Here is a 22,908-nt window from a genome sequence, read left to right as displayed (position 1 = left end):
GACAACCCAGACGGGACATCAGTCCAGACAGAGGGACGTCAGCCCAGACAGGGGAGTTCAGCCCAGACAGAGGGCCATAAGCCCGGACAGAGGGACATCAGCCCGGACAGAGGACGTCCGCCCGGACAGAGGGGCGTCAGCCCAGTCAGGGGAGGTCAGCCCAGACAGAGGGGCGTCAGCCTGAGGCTTTGGATTCAGGGTCTGCTCTTTCCATTTCCTGGGCGTTTCCCCTCTGCACAGTGGGGGTGACGGTCGTGGCTGCCCATCAGCTTGCTCTCTGCGTGAAGTCAGTCTGCAGCACACGGGGGTGGGGCCAGAACCAGACCCCCACGGTGGCGGCCTTCATGCCGTCCCTCCAGCCGTCCTCAGCTTTGGGGTAGTTTCCATGCGGTTCTAGATCCTTTCTCTCCGGGTCCTCACATAAACGGCCCTGGTGCTGCGCGGGACCCCCGGTCCTGTGAGTGCGGTTTGGATGCTGACTCCTCCCTTCCCCCCGGTCCAGGCTCTCAGGCCTCTGCTCCCCGGGGGCTGCGTTGAGGTCTCTGCCCTTCCTCAGACCTCTATGGGGCTCCGCTTCTGCGGTGCTGACGGATCCCTGGTTGGGAGGAAGTTCACCGGCTGAGGCCCTGGAGGTGACTTCCAGGGAAATAGCTGGAGCTTTGGAGAATCTTCTGGGGATGGTTCTGTCCCTCCATTCCCGCATCAGTCATGCTGCAGGGTTGCAGGGAGCATTACTGGAATCCGCCGTGGGGGAGATGGTCCTTCCGGTAACACCCTCGGTGCAGGGTGGGGCAGGGGTGAAGCCTGGAGCTCTGCCCTGTGCCTGCACCCCCTCTTAGGGCACCTGCCAGGTGTGGGGTCCTGGTTAGGAGTGAGCCCGGAAGAGGCACCCCAGGGTCAGGAGTGGCTTTCCTGAGTTTCACTCTGTGTCCTCGGTTTCCCAGCCTGGGAAAAACATGTCCCTGGGAGACGAGTTCAGATCTCACTGTGCGTTTGACACCTCCACAGTCCTGTGCTCCAGGAAGCAGGGAGTGGCATGGCTGGCCCCTTGTCCTGTGGGTGCAGCGTGAGCCTGCAAGGTACCCCAGACTCTCTCCTCCCAGCCCTGCCCTCCCTTCCGAGACTTTGCGTCTGAAAACCCTCTGCCCCTGCGCGCCACCTCCCTGGCCGGGCCCCTGCCCAGTTCTACCCCGTACCCTGGAAACGGGGCTCAGCGCCCCTGGGTGACACGTGAGCTTGGAAAGCCTCTGGAGAGAGGTGCCTCTGGCCTCGCAGGGACGGGAGGTTGCTGGCCGGGGTGGGCAATAGGGACGGGAGTATCTATGAGAGCTGGGACCCCCCTGCCCCCTGCACACTCTCCTTTCTCTCAACCACTTTCTGTCCTCCACGTGGTCATACTTGCTGGCCCTTGGCCCTGTCTGTCCGTCTGTCTGTCTGTTTCCACATGCTTGAAGGGGGTGGGGGCTGACCAAGGGTGCCCTGGTGACTGTTATGTGGCTCAGTGCACACCCCCGTGTCTGGGCGGGGGGGTGGGGCTGCAGGGTCCAGGCTGCCTTGGCCTTGGGGACCCTGGACCCGCGCCTTCCGTGGCCTCCTGTGGTGTCCTGTGGCCTCAGACCCAGGGGAGACGGGCACAGAGGGAAGACTGGGGTCTCGGGCCATGCTGGGGTTCCTCTGACACGCATCTTGTTTGTCCTCCCCCATATGCAGTGTGTCAGATACTCCCCAAGGGGGTGGTCGCGGTCCTGGGGCCCTCTTCCAGCCCGGCCTCCAGCTCCATCATCAGCAACATCTGCGGGGAGAAGGAGGTGAGTGGGGGGCAGGAAGGGCACGATTTGTGGGGGGGCAGGCTGGGTGCAGGGCTGGCCTGGGCCTGGCAGAAGGGGCCTCCCCGGGGCTCGGGGCTTGTGCTCCTGGTGTCCTCCCTGAACAGTCTCCCAGGGCCCCCTGGAGGAGGGGCCACAGGTCTGATTTTCCAGGCGGGTGTCAGGGCTGGGGGTCTCAAGGGCGGCCCCCGGATCTGGGTGTCGGGAGTGGGGCGCGTGCAGCCTGCCAGGAGGTTTCAGGGGACAGAGAACAAGGCGATTCCGGGATCCTTGGCTGCCTCATCGTCCTAAGCATTCTTCCTCACGGTGCTTCCTCCTTCCTCTCCCGGAGCTGCTCCCTGGCAAGTCCTTCCCCCGTGCTCACTCTGGGGCTCGGGGTGGTGGTCAGCCACCACCCCTCAACACCTCAGAGCCTCCCTGGGTCTCGCTTGGTCCCAGCAGGGCTGCCAGCGGGCGTGGCCACAGCAGAAGCTCTTCTGGGGACTCCCACCAACGCCCCTTTCTGAGGGCACAGACCAGACCCGAGGCTCTGTGTCGTGGAGAGCAGGCGAGCAGAGAAGGGGCACGGGCAAGGACCTCGGGGCCTGCTCGCCCAGAGGCTGAGCACTGGCCACTGGTCACTCCCACAGCCGGGAGCAAACCCAAGTGGGTGGGCTCTTGGCCTCCTTTGTCCACACCTTCCCCAGCCTTTCCCCTGTCCCCTCTGGTTCTGGAGGTCTCAGGGCGCAAGAGGACGAGTCGGAGGGAGCTGCTGGGGTGGGGAGACGCCCACTGTGCCCCTGTGAGACGGGTGGGCTGCACGCCGTAGCAGCAGGATGACCCCACAGGAAGCCTCCTGACCCCAGAGGAAACCCCCTGACCAGAGAGGAAGCCCCGCTGACCCCATAGGAAGCCCCTCTGACCCCATAGGAAGTCCCCCGATTCCACAGGAAGGCCCCCGACTCCACTGGAAGTCCCCCTGACCCCATAGGACGTCCCCAGACCCCATAAGAAGTCTCCTGATCCGACAGGAAGTCCACTTGACCCCACAGAAAGCCCCCGTGACCCCACACGAAGCCCCCCGACCCCACAGGAAGCCCCCTGACCCCAGAGGAATCCCCTGACCCCACAGGAAGCCCCTCGACCCCACAGGAAGTCCCCCAACCCCACAGGAAGCCCCCCTCCTGACCCCACAGGACACCCTCCCGCCCCCTGCGCGCAGGCTGGCTTTGCTCCTTGGTCTCTCCTCCCCAGTTCCCCCCTGCTCTGCTCTTCCCTGCTGAGCTAACGTGTCCCCTGAACCCCTCCCAGGGCTGATCCTTGAGGGGCAGGAAGCTCCCTCTGGGTTCTCCTGGAGTCCCCGTCTAGCACCGTGGAGAGCACCGGGCTGGGCTCAGTCTCCGGGGCTGGTGCCCAGGCCTTCGTGGGAATGCGCAGGTCTGGGAGGCCGCCCACGCCTGTCCTGGGAAGGCCCCCTGCTCGGCTCTCTGACCCTCCGGTGCTTGCCCAAGGCCCGGTCCTTGCTTGCCCCCTTGGCTGTCTCGACCTCTGCGTAGGGCAGGAGAGGGCTTGCGATTGGCCCAGAGATGCCAGGCGGCCTTGGAGATGAGGGTGACGAAGTCAGAGAGGGTGGTGGTCCCTGACCCACCTCACCCCACTCTCCTGGAAGGCGGCCGTCAGTCTGTTCACCTCTCTTCCCGGGGAGGGTCGGTGCTGCCCAACACGTCAGGAACAGGCGGCGAGAAGCTGGAACTGTCCGGACACCAGAGTAGGATCACCCGCAGTGTTCCCCACCCCATCCACATCTCCGGAAGAAACCGCCCCAGGGCTCTACCCAGGAGAGGTGTGCGGAGCGTGTGGGTCAGTGGGGTCAGAGGTCACAGCCGTTTCTCTGCTCTCTGAGTGAGCTACCAGTGACGAGGACAGATATGTGTCTTGGCAGCACCAGGCATCCAACCCAGGCCTCACGCGTGCAGATGTGCCCTGGGCCTGGCCTGGCCATACATGCATGTGCCTGTCCAGCTGAGTGCCTGGCACGGCCCTCTTGGGGCTTCCCTGGTGGCAGGCCCCATGCCATGCCTTATTGTTCCCCTGGCCCAGCAGAGCAGAGGGCCCATGCCCTGTCCCTCCCCCACCCCAGCAGAGCGGAGTGGAGCCCCCGCACCCTTCCCCCACCCCGTGTGACTGCTGCTTCCTCTCTCGCTCACTCTGTGCCCACCACTGCCCGTTCTCGCTCCTCCCCCCAGGTCCCTCATTTCAGAGTGGCCCCCGAGGAGTTCATCAAGTTCCAGTTCCAGAGGTTCACGACCCTGAACCTGCACCCCAGCAACACGGACATCAGCGTGGCAGTGGCCGGCATCCTCCGCTTCTTCAACTGCACCACCGCCTGCCTCATCTGCGCCAAAGCAGAATGTGAGCGGCGCTGGAGGGCGGGCCGGGCCCAGAGGGGGAGGGGCTGGGGGCCTTCCTCCTCGAGGGAGCCGGGTTCCAGGGGGACCGGCTCGCGCCAAGGCTGTCTCGCATCTGCAAACTCGAGTCCCACGTTTTCAGCCTCACCATTCAGGAGCTACTCGGCAAGAGGGGAGCGCGGGGGTGGGGGAGTGGAGACGGCTGTTTGTGTTGGCTGGTGGAGAGCCCCTCTCCCTGGAGAGTGGGCGCTGCTGATGGAACAAGGCCCGAGGTCAATTTCTGGTGAAGCGATTGTTTTTGTTGGTTTTTTTTTTTTTTTTGCAAATGCAGTTTTTGCAAATGTGTTTTCTCCAACTCTCCAATTGCAACATGAATTTAGTGTTTATGAGGTTTGGCAAGTTTAAGCCCTGCACTGCCCGGCACATCTGTGCCTCTGAGGGCGCCAGGTGGCAGCTGTGTCTGCACAGGTGACCGGCCAGGTGGAGGCCTCGGGCTACCTTTGGGGCCCAGTGCCAAGCACCAGGCCTGGGTATCCATGCAGCGAGTCTTGCGCAGGCAGAGGGGCACGGGGCACTGTTTCTCCCTGTCAGCCCTGGCTCCCTGCAGCTCTGCCCACGTGACACCCACCTTCGACCACAGAACCATCCTCCCCAGCTGACCCCGCCCCCGCTGCCCAGGTCAGCTCTCATTTGTCCACGAACAGATCACTCTGCCGGCCTGCCAATCCGATAGCAGCGTCCTGACAAAGTGGGCTTTTTCCTCCTTTACCCCTTGCAGCCTCCATGCGCACTAGGCCATGTGGCAACCCCCAACACCTCTTGTTAACCCCCCCAGCCCTGCAGTTCTCTGGGAGAACAAGCAGTCCTCAAGCAAACTGGACAGTCCAGCTCAGGGCCACGCCCTGATCCAGCTCAGACCGAGCTGTGCCAGGCCACCACTCCTGGCAGGGCTGGAAAGAGGGACGTGGGGCCAGGGGTGAGCTCGGTGGGAGCTCGTGCACGTGAGTCGGGCCCTTCCAGCCCTCTGAGCTGGCTCCCCAGGCCCTGGACCCCACGGTCAAGGTGGCAGGTCGCGTGCAGGGGCCCGGGTCTCGTCCCCAGCACCCCGACCTGTGTGGCTGCAGCCCCACAACTAACAGCCAGTCACAGAAAGCGTAGACTCCACGGGACACGTGTGTGGGGCTGACCACTGCCTGTGGGCAGCGTGGATGCGGGTCCTCCTTCGTCAGGGAGAGGTCCCCCACTCGGCACTGCAGACGAGCGTTCCGTGAGCACCTCATCTCACCCCCTGCATGGGGACTGGGCAGCACCCGGGAGTCGGGGCCACTGGGCTGGGCTCTGGCCAGAGAAGGATTTCCCTGGACAGGGCAGACGGGCCGGACTTTCTGCCCCAAGACTGCTCTCACAGCATCTGCGTGGCTCAGCCAGGTGTGACAGGAAAGTCAGGCCACACCATTGCCCCACGCCCGTGGCAGCTTCTGGCTGCAGTGTGATGGGGCAGCCGGAGATCCCGCTGCTGGGAGCGGGCAGGCCTGCCCAGAGGGACATGGCTGTGGGCATGGAGCCCTCTGCAAGCAGGCACGGCGTCTGTCCCCAGCCTGCCCGGGAGGCTGTTCCCTGGGTCTGCTGCGCTTTCTCCTGCCCTTCCTGGGCCTGGGGGAGTCAGCGTGGAGGTGTGGGAGCCCCACGGGATGCTTTGAGCTGTCCCATCTCCTCGGCCCCCACCCCAGACATTCCAGGGCGGAGGGAAGCAAGTCGTAGAGCTGTGAGGGACTCGGGCCAGGGTGCGAGGAAAAGCCCGGACACCCCAGGCCCGTCTTGTCCGGCAGGAGCAGTGAAGCAGAAGAGCAGCCCGGCCCCTCGCGCCTGCGGCAGACGACACCGCAGGGTCCTGAGACCAGGTGGCTGAAGAGCCCGAGAGGCTGCCTGCCCTGTCCTGGCCTCCTCCTCCAGCAGCGGGGACTCGGGGCTCCCCCTGCTGGCCCGGGGGTCGGGGGGGGGGGGCGAGGGGGAGGGCTGAGCAGCTGGAGGGCAGAGAGGATTAACAGCCCAGGCAGAGGACAAGGACAAGGCAGCGAGGCAAGGACGGTGGGGGCAGAGGCTCTCAGGGCGCCCAGAACTGAATTCTGTTTTCCAGCCGCCAACAATTAGGCGCAGATGAGCGCATTCCGCGGGGAATCGCGCCGCTCACTCCGCTGCTGCCCCAAAGTGGATTTTTAAACAGCAGGGCTGGGCGGCCGGGCTGTGTCGCGGGCCGCATCCGTTTGCTTTAATGGGGAAACAAGAGGGCTTTGTGCGTGCCATGGGCTGCCGAGGCCATCTGGGTCACCTCCCCGGGCCTTGGCTGCTGAGCAGGGCCTTGGGAGAAGTGGGGTCCCTCACCGCCTGGCCCTGAGGCTGTGGGGTCACTCAGTGCAGAGCTGCCTTCTTGTTTGTGTTGGTTGGTTGGTTGGTTGAAGGGCACAGCTGGCAGTGCTCAGGGAATTGTGTGGTATTGGGGTTTGAATCCAGGTTTTGTGCATGTGCGGCCCTTAGAGCCAGCTCCTCAGCCCATAGCTACCTCCTGAGGCCCTCGAGAGGGGCCTGGCCACTGTGCCTATGACCACAGGTCTGACTCTGCTGTCAGAGGCCCCACCTCCAGCATCCTTTTGATGGTTTGGGGCTTTGGGCCACACCTGGCAGTGCTCAGGATTGCTCTTGGCTCTGTGCTCAGGTTCCATTCATGGGAGAGCTCCGGCGACCAGATGGGGTGCCGGGGATGGAACCCGGTTGGCCGCGTGCAAGGCAGGTACTATTCTAGGCGCCTGCCTGCCCGAGTGTGTCCCGAGTGTGTCTGAGCATTCCAGTGGCTGCTCAGGGCCACGTTCCTGGGCCCGGTGCCTCTACTCCGAAGTGCTGTCTCTGATCTTGGGAAGTGGCTCAGCACCCACAGCGCCTCTGGTTCTGTCTAGAAAATGGGCCCAAGGCCCTCTCCCTCCCTGCTAGAGGGCAGAAGGGACCCGACAGGATGATATGCCTGGAGAGTCACCCCCCCCCCACAGCTGTCCTCTCCTTGGTCCCTTTGGGGATCACCGTGGTGAGACCAGGCCCTGTCCAGTGGCTCGTGCCTGTCTGCAGAGCCCAACCCCGCGGGGCGGGGGCGGGGGGAATGGCCATGCCCCAGAAACAGATCCTCTGAGGTCATGAACTTGGTCTGCTGACCCCTGACCATCATCCTCTTTCCATGGAAAGGTCTGGAAAATAGCCCCTGGGGCCCACACTTACTCAGGGGGCAGGTACACAGCGCCCTGAGGTCAGCCGCCCTGGGCAGGTTCCCCCCCCCCCCGCCCCCCCAGAACATTTGCTGTTTCTGGAAGCACGGCCTGGGGGACAGGAGGGGCGTGTAGGGACAGGTGATTTGTTTGATTTGGGGGTATAGACTCGTGGCACCCCTTTGTTGTGCTCCCTGGCTGCATGGCCTGTGCAGCCTCACCTGGGCCTGTCTCAGCCCCGCCGCGTCTTTCACCCCTCACTCCACCCGACACCCCCCTCCTCTACTCCCCCCCCCACGCCAGATTCATCTTCCGTCTTCCTGCAGAGCCCCCACAGGGCCTGGCATGGGTCCGGGCACCCCGAGTCCCAGGTGAGACTAACAGGCTCCCAGGCCCCCCTGTGCCTCGCTGGTCATGGTCAGGCCAGGGGTCCCGCCGGCTGTGGGGCGAGCACTGTGAACCCCCCTGCTAGTGGCCGCGGGCCTTGCCGAGCCCTCGGGACATGGAGTGGCCAGGCTGCAGGGTGCTTCTGTCCTCTGGCACCTGCACTTCTCGCCCAGCCTCGGACATTAAAGGGGCCCTCTCGTGATTCCCAGAGTCCGAGACCCTCCGGGCTGGACAGCGTGAGGTTTCTGGTCCAGCCGTTCCCCCACTGAGTCTGTTTCCCCTGCAACAAGCCTTAGAAGGCTCAGAAGGGTGATAGCCCAGCGGGGAGGACACTCGCCCTGCGTGCAGTGGGCCCAGGTTCGATCCCCACCATCCCAGGTGGTCTCCCGCGCCCACCCAGAGTGAACCCTGAGCACCACTGAATGTGCCCACCACCCCCCAAACAAAATAAAGAAGATTCCATCTCTTCCTGACTTTCTGGGACAGGGTGCTCCCCCATGACCCTGCATCCGTGGGCAGCGCAGACTTGGAGTTGGGGGTCTCTTCCCTGTGTTCAGAGTCCATGAGCCCCCCGCCACCCCTCAGACTCTGGCAGAGCAAGTCCGGCTGTGACCCCTTCCCCGCCCCCTAGCTGCCGCCCCACCGAGCCTTCGGCTGCTCCCAAGTGACTTGACGTCTGTGCCCTCCTGCACTATTCAGGTCTTTGCTCCTGATCTTTAAGGTGCAGAGTGTCCCTCCCCCATCACTGATCCAGCCCTCCAGCAAGCGGGGAGTGGGGTTCCCTACCTCATTCACACACGGGAGCAGCCGGGCGGGCACTGCCCTCCCTGAGTCCCTCTGGGTGCTTCTCTGCGCACCCCCCCCCCCCGGCCCGGCTCAAGGAGCCAAGAGCTGCAGTGCCACATGGGCGAGTCCTGCTGCCCTCGGCACCTCCGTGTCCTCCTGGGTAAAGTGGGCAAGGACCCCCTCATGGTGGGAGAGGCCAGGGACACGCCTCAGCCTACCCCGCCCCCCACTGCATCCCTCGCGACCCCCAGGCCATGCGCCCCCACCCCCACCCCTGCCTCTGCCCTTCTCTGAGACCTGAAGGGTTTACAGAGGACAGCCCCGGGCATCCCCCAAGACAAGGCCAAGCCCTTCGCCCTGGTCCTCAGCTGCCCCGATTCACCCTCCTGCCCATCGGGGGCCCTCGGCAGAGTCAGGCCGTCTGATTGCCTTTCCCGGCCAGCCTCCAGGATCCACGGGTGCCCTTGCCTTGCCTCAGCTGGGGTCCTCCCCACGTGGCCCACAGGGGGCTGCGTGGGAGACCCTCACCCAGCCATGCTTCCCCCCGCCGCCTCCAGGCCTTTTGAACCTGGAGAAGCTGCTACGGCAGTTCCTCATCTCCAAGGACACCCTCTCCGTGCGGATGCTAGACGACAGCCGGGACCCCACCCCGCTACTCAAGGAGATCCGGGATGACAAGACGGCCACCATCATCATCCACGCCAACGCCTCCATGTCCCACACCATCCTCCTGAAGGTGAGGGTGGCCCCCTGGGAGTGGGCACAGAGCTGGGGGTCGCCATGAGACCCAGCCCTGACGCAGCAGGGTCTGGGGGGGGTTGGGGTGGGGCCTAGAGACCAGTTGCCGAGTGGGATGGAAGATGGCCCGTGTTCTGACCAGCCTGCGGGTAGCTGTGTCCATGCTGGGAGCTTTGCCCAGTGCCTTGCATGGTTCCATGGCGCCATTCCCGCTGGCTGGCCGAGGCCACATGCAGCGTCTTCCCCTAGCAGGACAAACCGAGACTCACAGAGATGGTCCTGCGCAGAGGGGGCCGTTGTCTGAGTCCCTTAGCCCTGCGGCCAGCGTGTTTGGGGGGAGTCAGGGCCGGGCGGCAGCCTGTCAGAGCAGGCAGGTACTGGGATCGTGGGAGGACACCAGGCCGAGAGAGATGGGGGCAGAGAGAAGTCACGGGACCAGGGGTCCACGCACCAGGGCCAGAGCCTGGGCTGCCGGCTGGGCCAGGCATGACCCCTGGGGTCAGGCGCATCCGGCTCCTGCCCCTCCCCCAGCCCTGCAGGCTGTGCCTCTCTAACTACGTGTTAATTGCTCATTCAAACCCACAACGGTCTTCTTAAACGGGAGCCGGCCAGCCGCTCGTTAACCTCTGCCAAGCTGCAGGAGCTCCAAGACCCCAACACCACGGTGCCGCCTCCCCTCCCTTCCCCTCCTGGCTAGTTTTGGTCTCCAAGTTAATAAGAGATTTGAACAGGCCTCTCAGCACCAAGCACTGCCCTTCAGCCTGTTGCTATAGTGATTCCCGGAACTCCAGACCCACTTGGTATGTCTTCATCCGTCTCAGCCCATGGATGCTGCAGGCTCCCTCTTCCCTCCCCTCTCCCCTGCCTAGGCCGGGAGCACCCTCCCCACCCGCAAACCCCGAATTTCAGGGCCCAAGAAATCTGAGCGAGGGGGGCTATTCTGCTGAGCTCAGAGCAGTCCCCAGGCTGGGTCGCCGGCCAGACCCCCTGGGCGGGGGGCTGCCCGCCTAGCCCCTGCTGCTGTGTGCCGCTGTCTGCGGTCCTCACCGAGCCGGCAGCCCTAGCCCAGGAATCAATCCCTCGTGCTTCCCAGAGTTGGCTGCTGGGCTCCTCAAAGCAGAAACAGAAAAAAAAAAAAGCCAGGTCTGGTTTGTCGTGGAAACTTTGCAAGTGCCCAGCACTGAGAAGACCGTGCATGCGTCCACACCCCCGTCCCTGGAGAGAACCGTCTCTCTCTGGTGCCCGCGTCTCTCTTTTCCTCCCGGGGTCAAGCCCCTTTCCTCATTTCCCAGACTTGCCTTCACATTGCAGAGCCTCTTCCAGAACCTGCCGTTTTTTTTTTCTTTAATCACCGAATAATTGGCTGGGCATTTCCCCTCGGCCATTATATATTTTTCTCCTGAAGTTTTAATGACCAGCACGTTTCTGATCCTGTGGCCATCCAGTGATTTACCCAGCCTGTCTGTCCCCTTGGTTGGTGGTGAGAGTGTTCTTTTCCATCTTTTGCCCGAGTAAACAGTGCTGGCAGGCGAGCCTCGGAACATAAATTTTCATGTGCTTCCGTGAATGTGTCCTCAGCATGAATCTCTAGACGTGGGATGCCTGGGTTAAAGAGATGTGTGTTCTTAAGAATTTTGAGACCGTTTGCCTCTCGCGTTGGAGAAGACCTTGGCGGGTGCCAGCCGTGCCCCGGCCAGGCCCCTGATGGCCCGTCCTGGCGTTTGGCGCTGTTTCCTGGGCTGTGCTTTGGGGAAAACTCCGTGACCAGATCATTGCTGGTGATCTGCTGCTGACCTCGAGCGAGACCCCTCAGGACCCTCGAGGCTTCCGGGAGCCAGTTCTCTTTCTCCCCGTTTGAGCGTTTTCCACCTTGCAATCCTGGGCAAGCGAGCGAGGGCTCCTCCTTCATGGGGAGAGGCAGGACGGGGGACGTCTCTAGAGGCTGCAGTGCCTCCGTGTGGGAAGCAGGGTGGGGAGCAGCGTAGGGTAGCTGCCAGGAGTTCCCCATGTGCCTGAGGGTGCCCCCGCCCGGCAGAACCCGCTCCCTCTTGGTTTCAGGAGGATTTGCCTGGTAATCCCCGACTTTATTGAGCGGCTGTTCTGCCACCGAACTCCATGTTTACCCAGAACTCAGGTCGCAAAACCAAGGAGTTCTTGTCTTTGATCTTTGCGCCAACAGATTTCACAAATTAGGTATTAATCATCTGATGGTGCCCTTCCGGCCCCCGCCCCAGGCCTGGGGACCAGGGGCCGCCCCTACACCCCAGCTGTGAGCCTGGCCAGGGCACGGCTCCAGCACTGAGGGCATCTTCCGTGCCATCTGGTCCCCTTAGAATGGAGGAGGACATGCAAGGAGGTGGCCGTGGGCTGTGGGCGACGCCCACGCTGTCGCCTACGGATCTCGGATCCTTCTGCCCATCATCTCCCCCCCCAATCCCCCCCCCCGGGGGGCCGCGGCCAGCCCCCAGCTGCTCTGTAAGCACTGGTGAAGGAGCCTTTAAGAAGGAAGCCTGAAGTGCTCCAGGCTTTGTGGGAGAAGTGTCGCCCCCAGGCTCCTTCCTGAGGACCAGAACCGCCTGGTACTTCCCGGAGCTGCTGGCTGCGGAACTAGGAAAATCAAACCCGCTGTCGGGAGCACCGAGACCCTGGGGAGCCAGCGGGCTCTCCCTGAATGACATCCTGGTCACAGCGCCCGTGCTCCCGCTGCTGCGCCCCCGAGAGGCTGTGTCTGGGGGTCCACATAGGAGCTCTAAGGCAGCCTGCCTGCCTGGCTTTTCTCGCCTCTCCCCGTGGGGAGACTGGGGTCAGTGACACGCTCCTTAGCATCTCAGAGACTCTGTTGACTTTGCCCCTCATGGTACCCACGACATCGAGTGGACCAAGTCAAGTGCAGCCTGAACAGTGAGACGCCGGAGCCTTATTCCTGTTCATTGCTGTGGGTGTTGGGGTGGGAGGGGTCCCTGGTTATCTGTGCCCCCTGCCTAACCCCCCGCGTGGGGTGGAGCTTCTCTGTGGGCTGCCTGCAGACCACCAGCCACTGTAGGGCACCGGGTGCAGGTGGACAGAACACAGGCACGGGGCTGCCACCCATCTAGGCTCAGGGCAGGGCCAGGCCCCTGGGGAGGTTCTGCCCGAGCCCAGGGGCAGCCCTGCACCCCCCCCTCGGCGGGTCTTGGTGGCGCCCTCACGTGCCGCTTCTCTTCCCCTGCAGGCCGCCGAGTTGGGCATGGTGTCCGCCTATTACACATACATCTTCACTAATCTGGTAAGCCACTTCCGCTGCTCACCTCCCTGGCACAGCATCATTAATTGGGATCGGTGGGGTGTGACGGAATGAAGCCCAGGAGACGGGAGACGGGGAGATGGCGGCAGAGTGGCAGAAGCTGCCAGCGTGCGAGACGTGCACCACCGTCCAGGGACATGGGGCTGTGCCTCCCAGGTTCTTAGTGCTGGGAGAAGGGCAAGGGGCACCTTGGGCATCTGGTCATGCCACCCACCCCGGGGGAGCAGACCTGCCGATAAGGGGGCCCACCTGGCTGGGGGGCTGGATGCGCAGGGGGGCTAGGGCAGAGTTATGGCACGTGGTACCTCCCAGGGTCACCTCTGGAAACCCCTCGGGCCTGCAGAACTGTCCCTTCCCACCCCAAGTCTGGGCTTCCTATTATGTGTGTCGGGGTTAGGGGCCTGTCTGGGAGCTGCTGTGGGGCTGGGATGACGGGGTTGCGTCTGCGGGAGCTTTCTGAATGTGCCCAGCATTGTGGCCTGGAAGTGTACGTCTGAGTGGGGACACTCGGCTGGAAAGCAGAGAGAGCCCGAGGAACAGGTTTTTAAAGGATTCCACGGCCATTGGGCCAAGCAGTACAGCAGGTAGAACGCCTGGCTCATCTGGGTTTCATCTCCGATACCCCATACAGTGATCCTTGAGCACCGCTGGGCGTGGCCTCCAAGCTAAACAAAACAGATCTGGGACTGTTCTTAAAGGACTAAAGATTTGTGTAGGAAGTTGCAAAATGCATCTACCATATGTCTTTGGTACCATATACATTTGGTACCAGAGGTACCATATGCCTTTGACCCGTGTGCCCGGGCGGGCTGCGAGGTCACAGTCTCTCCAGCAGGACAGAGGCGCGGAGATGAGCCTGGCCTGTGGCAGGCCCCGGGTTCCAGCCCCCAGAAAGGAGCTGAAAGACCACCCCTGGGAAACGCCCCTGCAGTCCGCATGCAGAACCCTGAAGTTCTCCTGGCCAGCGCCAGGTGCTGCACCCCTGCCCTGCGCCCCACCCCCCAGCCGCCCCTGTTCCATTCTCAATGTCCCTAATTTTATCATTTCGAGAATGCCATCTGAATGCAGCCGTGCAGCCCGTGACCTTGTGTGGTTCGCCATCTCTCGGCTCTGTGTCATGCCTTTGAGACCAGCGGTAGTTTGTACTCCTGCAGGCGAGGCAGTGCCTCCCTCTCGCTGTCTGCTGTGTTTGTGTGTTTCCAGCGGGGCAGGTGACCACAGATAGAGCCGTGCCAGCTCTTTCCTCGGCGAGGGGCTTACTTTGCATCCTAGGCGTGGGCTGAAGCTGGCAGGGGCCCGGCACTCGGGAGGAGGATGTGCAGCCCTGCCTTAGACAACAGAGAGGGAGCTGGCTCTGTCCTGCTGGGGCGGGCAGGAGGAAGCGGACCCCCCAGGGACATCCTCAAAGATAAGTTGGACTTTCTAGACACCTGAAGGAAGAACCTTCTGGAATAAGAAACAGCATTTGCTCCTCCTTGGGAATTTGGGGATACGTGGCCCTTCCAGGGAAGAGATTCTCCTCAAGGGTGGTGTGCGGCAAGAATCATCACTCCTTTGCTTGCCTCCGTCCTCGGAGCGGGCCCTTTGGAGGCGACAGGGACGGGGCAGATGCAGCGAGCTGGTCCTTGGCGTGTTCATGCATAGCATCCCATAAGCGGTGGCTTTTGGGTCTGGCCGTGAAGAGCTTACCTAGAGGGGAAGGCCTGCTGGACCTTGCTGTGGGGCGGAGGACAAGGAGCTAGTGCAGGGACCCTCCTGGGGTCCTAGGAACGGAGCTCAGCCTGGCAGAGATGACAGCCCGCCCTCTGGGACCTTCTTCTCTCCAGTTCTTCCCAGACTGTGATGTGCTTGGAGCTGGTCCTTCTTCTCAGGTCCTGTGGAATTGCTCCACCCGAAGCCCCCTCTGACCTTGGCCCTGAGTTCAAGGTCATGTTGGAGAACCCCGTGTGGCTTCCCTTCTGCCCTGAGGATTCCCCCCTCCCCCACAACTGCCCTGCTGCCAGCTTGCCCGGCTCGTGTCCGGGGACCCCTCACCCCCTCCCCAGGTCAGCCCCTTCTCTGTCCGCCTCGGCAGCCTCTGCAGAAGCACCAGTGTCCGGGCCCCTCTCAGGCTCCCCCAGTGTAAGACCCCAGCGGCCATGCCAGCCCCTCAGCCTCTCTCACTCTGCTGCTGTCACCCACGCACACACGCAGGGATGCTCAGGGCGATGCCAGAGCACTCCTCAGCAGAGCGAGGAGCAGTTTCAGTGCAGCCTGGGGAGGTCGGGGAACAGGCTGGGTGCTCCTGCCGTGGGCCCAGCAGAAGGGGGAACAGTGGGCAGCCAGGAGGGGGCCTGGGGGACCGAGAAGCTGGAAGGCGGCCTGGTCTTGGGAATCTGGGTGTCCAGGATGCAGTGGCTTGGCGTGGAGGTTTGTGGGGAGACTGCACCGGTGCATACCCATGACGGCGGTGACTGTTCTTCTGTCGCTGGCCCGTGGAGTTGGGGCACCCGAGGGAGTCACTACTTAGCCTCGGTGTCGCCGTGTGACTCTGGAGGTGAGCGGCGTGCCACTGACTGAACCCTCCTTTTCTGATTGGTAAAGTCGGGGGAGGGGGTAAAATCAGATGAGGTTTTGGGGACAAGTAAAAGTGCATTAACGGTTACAGAGAATTCTGTATCTAGGGCATTTGTGTGTGTGCGTGCATGTTGTGTGTGTGTGTGTGTGTGCATGCATCTTTTGTATGTGCACGTGCATGTTCTGCATGTATGTTGTGCATGGGCATGCATGTTGTGTGTGTGTGTTCTGTAGTAAAGATTTTAGTTTTATGAACTTTTCTCCTTATTGGGGGCCACAGAATGAGACGCACTTGAGAGCACGAGAGCATTCAGTTAGAGCTCTACACACAGGGCACCCTCCATTTGTAGGCCAGCGAGGGGAGATCAGGAATTAGCCTTAAGGACGGTGATGGGGGAACCAGGGTCTTTCGAGCAGACCTCTGAGAGAGAATGTTCTGGAAGCCTCTTGGTCATGCTTAGGCCTTCTGAGAGTCACGGGCATGTGTTAGGAGGAAAGGCCTGTGTTGGAGGCTGTCGGATCGGACTCGGGCCAGAGGAGGAGCTTCCTGGGGGCCAGGTACTGAGTCACCCTCGCCCCAAAACACAGCAACTGAGGGGTGCAGTGGGGCCCAGGGTGGCAGAGTGAGCGGGACACAGGCTCAGGCAGGGCTGAGAATTCGAGTTTTTGGGGCTCCGTGACCCCAGACAGGCTCCTTTACGTCCTGGGCCTCAGCTCAGGCCTCTGCTGTGGACCCTTGTGACATCTGCCTCCAAAGATGCATCAGGTGGCAGCTGGCCTGCAGCTGGGGGAGCAGAGGGACGTGGTAGGGAGCAGAGGGACAGCCGTGGTCTGAGGGGCTCTGCCGACACTCCGCATAGCTGCAGGGAAGCGAGAGACTGGCGTGGCTGCCCATCCCTGACGGCCCTTGTGCCTTTTACTCCGTCCCCGAGAACTGCAGAGTTCGGTGGTTGCATGTGGCTGAGCCCGCCGTGGCTGGGGACGTTTGAGTCAATAATTGCGAAGTAATTGATCAAGTCCCCAGACTTCGCTCACGTCCAGGCACTGAGAGGCTGATGGATTGGGGGCGTCAGTAATGCATGAATGAGGTCGGCCCGGCCTGGATTCAACCCGTGATTGCCCATCGGGAGACCATCCATCATGAACCCAGCTTCTAAGCCAGCCGTTCCTGAACCCCCGGAGAACTCCTCTCTCGGACAGGATCCGGTCAGCAGGGTGAGGGAGGGGGTGCCCATCCCTGAGTCTCGGTGACCGAGGGAGGGACAGAGTGTACCCAGCTGGGCAGTCAGGAGCAGCAGGCTGAGGGGGGGACCCCAGGGAAGCGGGAGCCCATTGAGGGGGCCTTAGGAGAAGGGACAGACCCTCTCTGAGACAGAGGTCACTAAGGCGTAGCTTGTGGACAGTGAAGCCTGAGGGATAGCCACCAGGCTCGCCGTGCGCCTCGGAGCTCAGGTCTCTTCAGGCCTGTTTGCAGGTTCAATTCGACTTGGTCATGGGTTTGTGTTCCAACAAGCAGCTTCTGCCCTGGCGGGTCCCAGTGCCACAGGAGTGTGGCCTGGGTACATGTGTGTGTGTGGAGGGAACCCAGGGAGAGGGTCAGCCCGGGGGTGTGGGGGGTCCTTGTGACAGTGACTTCTGGGTTAAACCATGGCCTGGGGGTGTTGTGACCAGAGGCTCAGAGATGAAGACGCAGGCTGGGGTGGAGAGAGCGAGGCCAGACCTTGCAACCAGGACACGGGTGGCTGAGCTGAGGACAAGGGGAGGCTATGGGAATCGTGGGGACAGCCCAGGCTCTGGGGCCTTGGAACTTGTTTGTGGAACGTCCTTATTCCCACAGAACATACACGACTGGGACTTTCCCTCCTGGGACATTTTTAAGCGTGCCGTAGATGCTGCGTCGCCTTCCCGCTGCTCGGAATGCCAATAGCACATCCGCAGCCCCTTCCCGGGCCTGCCCTGCGCTCAGCCGCCTGTGTCCCGGGGTGTCGGCCATCCCTGGTTCCTCTCAAGGCCACACCAGTCTGCCCCGGCCATCCGTTCCTTTTTATCTGGCCTATCACGTGTGGCGTTACTTTTTCTGGGCTCCCTCAGGTGGAGGCCTGGATCAGCGCTGAACCCTCTCATCAACATTTTTGCTTCGTTAAGGAAAAATGCATTTATCACACGTAATCCACCTTTTTGTTAGATCACAATGGGGTCACGCCAGCAGTGCTTGGGGTCTGTTTCTGAATCAGTGCTCAGGAGTGGCCTATGGTGCTGCTTAAGGGACCGTGTGTGGTGCCGTGGGTTAAATCAGGGTTGGCTGCATGGAGGCGCCATATCTGCCAGAATCTCCGCCCACAGTGGCCCTTGGAGCCCTTTGGAGGGACTGTTGAGAGACACAGTGGGGGCCGGCCATGGCTGCTACCAACTGCATCACAAACATTTTTATCTTCCTGAACTGAGCCAAATGTCAAGACCCCTTTACGCCAACTCTCTGCCCCCTCCTCCAAAGAGAACACTTCGTACCTCGCACCCAAAGCTCTCCTCTGACGAACTCCCAGAGCTCGTGCCTGCACAGGACACAGAAGTGTGCTCATTTCAGTTGGGTGTCTGGGGAGCGTGGGGTCTTCCTGGTTGCTGACGGTCATTGCGTGCCCAGGCTGCCTCTAGCTCTGAATGCATCTTCTGAGACGGTGGGTGTGTTGGGGGCTCAGACACAGGAGGGCCTGGGGCGGGGGACTGGTCTTGAGCAGGTGGGAAGTGGCAGGTGATTTCTCCCTGCAGTTCCATTCCTGGGACTCAGCACTGGGCAGCCAAGGGAGGCTGGGAAGGCAGTTCCTGAGCCCCTGCAAGCCCCTTTGAGGGTATTGATGGTTCGGGATGTGCAGTTAAACCCAGCCAGTGGCGGCTGCTGGTACAAGCAAGCGAGCGAGGGAGGGAGGGAGAGAGAAAGAGAGGAGAGAGAGAGAGAGAGAGAGAGAGAGAGAGAGAGAATATCATAGGCCTGTGGGGCAGTAACTGGAGAGAGAAGGTGAAGGAGGAAGCCGATTTGAGGTAATAAATCTGGAGGGATTATCCAGCTGCTAATGAAGCCAGGGAGATTTGCAGTCACTGTCGAACAGAAGAGATAAAACCACCCTAGTGTATTGTCAGGGGGTGCACGCGGGCCCTGGGCCAGTGACCCGGACCGCCAAGGCGTCAGGGAAGAAGGTGGCGTGGTGAGGGGAGGGGTCAAAGGTCACCGGCCCCAGTAGCAGGCGGCCTGTGGGTGACTGGGTCACGGCAGGCTTTGCTGGTGGCTCTTTGGGTGCCAGGACCCCCTTTTGTGGCCGTGGTCAGTGGAGCTCTTTCCCATGTCCCCCATCCTCTCCCCCCACCCACCGTGCTGGTATTTTAAGTGGGCGGCACCCAGGAGGCAGACAGCAGGCGTGAGGGAGCATGGCTGTGAGAGGCATCCCATCAGGGCACGGCTGCCACTCGGGGGCTCCCACAGATCCTCCAGTACTCCGAGGAGACGCAAGAGTCCTTCCCTGACGGCCCAAGAGAGACCTTCCCGCAGGCTTCAGGCCCGCACCTGAGTGGGCGGCTCCCTGGGTGTCTCTGAGCGTCCAGACCCGCCCGTGTGGGCCATTTCTGCTCATGGCACATGGAGCTGGAGGTGTTTCCTGGGCAGGAGGGATGGGAGCCGCCAGCCTGGCGCACTCCCACGGCCCACGGAAGCACTTTCTGCTCAGGGAACAGTCCTTCAAGGCCCCAGACTGCAGCCACAGGCAGGGGCAACCCCCACACGGAGGGTCCCATACCCCTGAGGGTCTCTCCGGGCTCCCGTTCTGGGCCAGCAGATAGATCCCACGTGGTTCTCCTGAGGACTAGTCAGGACGATGCCTACACTGAAGCCGATGGGGAGGCCCGGCCCCCTCTCCCCCTCTGCTGCCTGTGCCCACAGCCCTGCTCATCTTCCCGCTTTTCCCGAAAGGTCATTTCCTCCAGGACGTCTGTCCCTGAGGCCCCCTTTCCTGGGTGCCATGCCCCGCACGCTCTCGAATTTACTGAGATCTGGAGCCTGCCTCGGGCTTTGAACTTGAGGAAGACAGCACCAAACCCTCCCAGGCTTCTGAGTGAGTGAGAGGAGGCAGCCAGGACACTTCTGGGGCTGGGGGGGGGCGGGGGGCGCCAGGCGAGCGGCACACTTGCCTGCATGCGGCAGGAATTTGCCCCAAATCCCAAAGGGCAGGATGGTCGGGGGCTGCCCCACCGGTCCTGTGGGTACCTGGGCACAGACTCGTCCTCAGTCAGGGTGAGCAGATGGAGAAAAAAGGGCCTGGTGGCTTAGCTCAGGGCTGGAGCGTTAGCACAGCGGTAGGGCGTTTGCCTTGCACATAGCCAACCTGGCCGAGCTGGGTTCGATTCCTCTCCCTCTCGAAGAGCCCGGCAAGCTACTGAGAGTATCTCGTCCGCGTGGCAACGCCTGGCAAGCTACGTGATGTATTCGATATGACAAACACAGTAACAACAAGTCTCAAAATGGAGACGTTACTGGGCCCGCTCGAGCAAGTTGTTGAACAACGGAAGGACAGTGACAGTGGCTTAGCTCATAATCTGAGATAGGGCTGCAGGGGGCTGTGGGTGGTGACCCCCTGGGGGGACAGGGCTGGGTGTGGGGGAACCCCCTGAGGGGATAGGGCATTGGGTGGGGACTCCCTGAGGGGACAGGTCTTGTGAGGGAGACCCCCTGAAGGGACAAGGCTGGTGAGGGAGACCCCCTGAGGGGACAGAGCTGGTGGGTGGGGACCCACAGTCGGCCACAGGAGCGGCCCTGTGCTGGGATGAATCAGAGTGAGACTGTCCAGCTGGTTGTGCTGAGTGGCCTGAGCATCCTTTGCGGGCTGCCACGTGCCCGGGTCAGGCTACGAACACAGCAGCCTTCTCCGGCCAGCCCCTGAGGTGTCCTGGGGTCTTCGGAACAAGCTGCCCTTCAGGTTTTCAGCATCGCAGTGAAAGGCTGTCGCGGGCCGCCCGCTGTCCCCAGGGCTTGGCGTGAGGCGGGTGACGGGAAAGGCTGGGCTGAGACCAAGGGTCAGTAGCTGCTGTGGTGTAGACCTCAGATCCGAGTGGGCTTGAGTTTGAATCCGGGCCCCTCCGTGCAGCCGATGGATGCGTGCCCTGCCCCCTAGCTCGTTGGAGCCTCAGTTTCCCCCTTGTCAGATACCCATCTGACAAGAAGCATCCTTTCCCTCCCTGCTTTCCTACCCCCGCCCCCAGCATCTCCTCCTCCGGCTTAACTTCCTGTTTGCCTCCAGGCTCCCCCAAGCCCCAGCCCTGTTGGAAACAGTTCAGAATTGACCTCCGATCTCCTTGGAACTACAGTTCCCAGGGTGCTCGTAGTGCCGTAGTGTGCCCACGCACACATGCCCATGCACAGACACACACCGCGCGCGCACATTCTGCACACCCTCACGCCAATCGCCAGCAGCTGTGATCCATCAGTCAGACAACTTTTTCCAGTGCCAGCGCAATTGATTCTAAAGTGTAGTTTACTGTGAAATTATTAAGGCTCTCCACATAGATCACCTTTATTGAGTCTTAGGAGGACCAACTCTGCATAATGCAGTGCACTTGGGTGAATAAATGTGTGTTTAGTGCGGCTGGGAGAGGAACGGAGGGAAGGTCCCCCCCGCCCCCGTGGGTCTGGGTTTGCAGGGCGCCAGCCCCCTCCCCCCACCAAGTGCAAACCCTGGCAGGCGGCAGTTCCGGCACCCCTGAGGAGCTGGGCCTCCAGAACGGTGTTCTCCAGCGCCATCCGCTGCCCGCGCCAGATGGGTTGTTGGCAGAGGCGGTGTGTTCAGAGGGGCCAGGCAGCCGGGGGGTGCCCTGGAGAATTCCTCTCTGCGTGTGGACTCAGCCGAGCTGATTAGTCCCTCAGACAGGCTGGTTTGCCTACTCGGTGGTGCTGCGGGCCGCTCCGCGTGCCTTCGGGTGGTCTGTCCCTGGGGGTGTGGGGCTCAGAGGAGGGGTGCCAGATGGGGAGTGTACCGGAAGCTCCATGTGAACTGTCACCAGGAGATCAGACAGAATGAGAGGAGCCCCGAGGGCAGAGCGCAGGCCTCACTTGGACCAGATCCTGGGTTTGACGTCCTGTACCACATGAGCCTGAGCCCTACACCGACCCGCCTGGCCCTGTTGGCCGGATATATTGCCAGGATTCCCCACCATAGCCCCCCCCACACGAAGGAGAAGGGGGACTAATGGGGGTCACAGGAGAGTGCCAGGCTGCAGCAAGGGAGAGAGGGGAGTCAGAAAGCAGCAGAGGGGCCCGAGCCATCGCCCCCACCCGCTGCGAGGCCACTGGGCTCTGGCACCATTGGGTTGGCCACCGCAGGCCACCACTAGCCCAAGGTCCAGGCCCCGCTGTGCCCTTCACTCCCATGTGTGAGCCGCCCCCAGGGGGTCCTGCCCTCTGAGACGCTGCTGTCAGCCCCCCTCTGCCACATGCCTGGAGGCGTCTCCTGCCTGCCTGATGTTCCTCAGGACCAACCAAGTTCTTCCCAAACCCCCAACTCTGCCCTGAGCTCCGAGGCAACACGGCACTGAGCTCTGGGCTGGGGCGGGCAGGGGGTGGGGGGTAACGTTTGAATCCAGCCGCCCAGCCTGCTGGGAGGGACCCCAGACATGTGACCCCAGGAGGCAGGGGACAGCCATGGTCACCCCACACTGCATGGAAGAGTCCCCTGAAGAATGGTCACGTTTGCATCCCCAGCCAGGTCCCTACAAGGGCTCATCGACCTCCGCAGGAGTCAGACTCCGCTCACCTGCCATCGCTGCGTCCTAAGGGGGTGGCGGTCAATTTCCTGAAAGACAGTGACAGGCGCCCTGGGAATGAGGGGGGTCATTGAACAAGGAAGTGACCCAATGAGGCTGACAGTGAGAGCTGATTATCCAGGGCGAAGGGGGGCTTAAAGCTTCCTGGTCCTCACCCCGAGGGGGCTGCCGGCAGGGGTTAGCGCCTGGAAGCTCAGGGAACCGCAAAGCGTTTGTGGGGGGATGTCAAGACTCAGCTTTGCGTTGGAGGAACCAATTATCAGACAACGCGGCTGATGTTTGACAAACAGCCTGACAGCCAGCTCAGGTCCCACGGGGCTCCCCGAAGCAAAATTGAGATATTTGTGTATCATCCATTTAATCAAAATTGAAACTTTGTTCCTCGTATCTGCTGCCCTGACACACAGACACACACACATACACACACAGTCACAGGCTCACAGTCACTCTCCCTCTCACACTTGTAACACTGGCTTTCATATACTTATTCCCTCATACAGAGTCCCTCTCACATAGTCACACATAGTCACACACTCACTCACAGTCATGCACACACTCCCTCTCACACACAGCCACACAGTCACTCACAAACTCCTCATACACAATAATAGTAATACACACACTCCTCACATAATCATACATAGTCACATGAACACACTCTCTCACGCAATCATATACTCATACACGCTCTCCTCTCATAATTACATTTCCAGTCGCTTACATACACTGCCACAACCCACACACTTTTTCTCACACAGTCACAATCTCATTCTCTCGCATACACACTTGCTCTAACACTTCCTTATACACACACCTCCTCACACACTCACACTCATACACAGTCGCTGTCACAGTTGCACACTCACATATACCTACTCCCTGCCACACTCCAC

At 61.7% G+C, this 22,908-nt stretch overlaps 1 protein-coding gene across 2 annotated transcripts in view; it reads left to right on the top strand.

The window, feature by feature from the left end:
- The window catches only part of GRIK4 (glutamate ionotropic receptor kainate type subunit 4), a 221,149-nt gene that overhangs the window by 123,774 nt on the left and 74,467 nt on the right, over nt 1–22,908 (top strand). For both annotated transcript variants that reach the window (XM_056108186.1, XM_056108187.1), the window contains 4 exons: nt 1,711–1,808; nt 4,052–4,217; nt 9,195–9,373; nt 12,587–12,640. In XM_056108186.1, coding sequence (XP_055964161.1) covers nt 1,711–1,808; nt 4,052–4,217; nt 9,195–9,373; nt 12,587–12,640 — 497 coding nt within the window. The remainder of the gene's footprint in view (nt 1–1,710; nt 1,809–4,051; nt 4,218–9,194; nt 9,374–12,586; nt 12,641–22,908) is intronic.

Source organism: Sorex fumeus, unplaced genomic scaffold, assembly GCF_029834395.1.
Source record: "Sorex fumeus unplaced genomic scaffold, SorFum_2.1 ptg000198l, whole genome shotgun sequence".
Taxonomy (NCBI): Eukaryota; Metazoa; Chordata; class Mammalia; order Eulipotyphla; family Soricidae; genus Sorex; species Sorex fumeus.
This window is presented reverse-complemented; position numbering and strand designations above follow the sequence as displayed.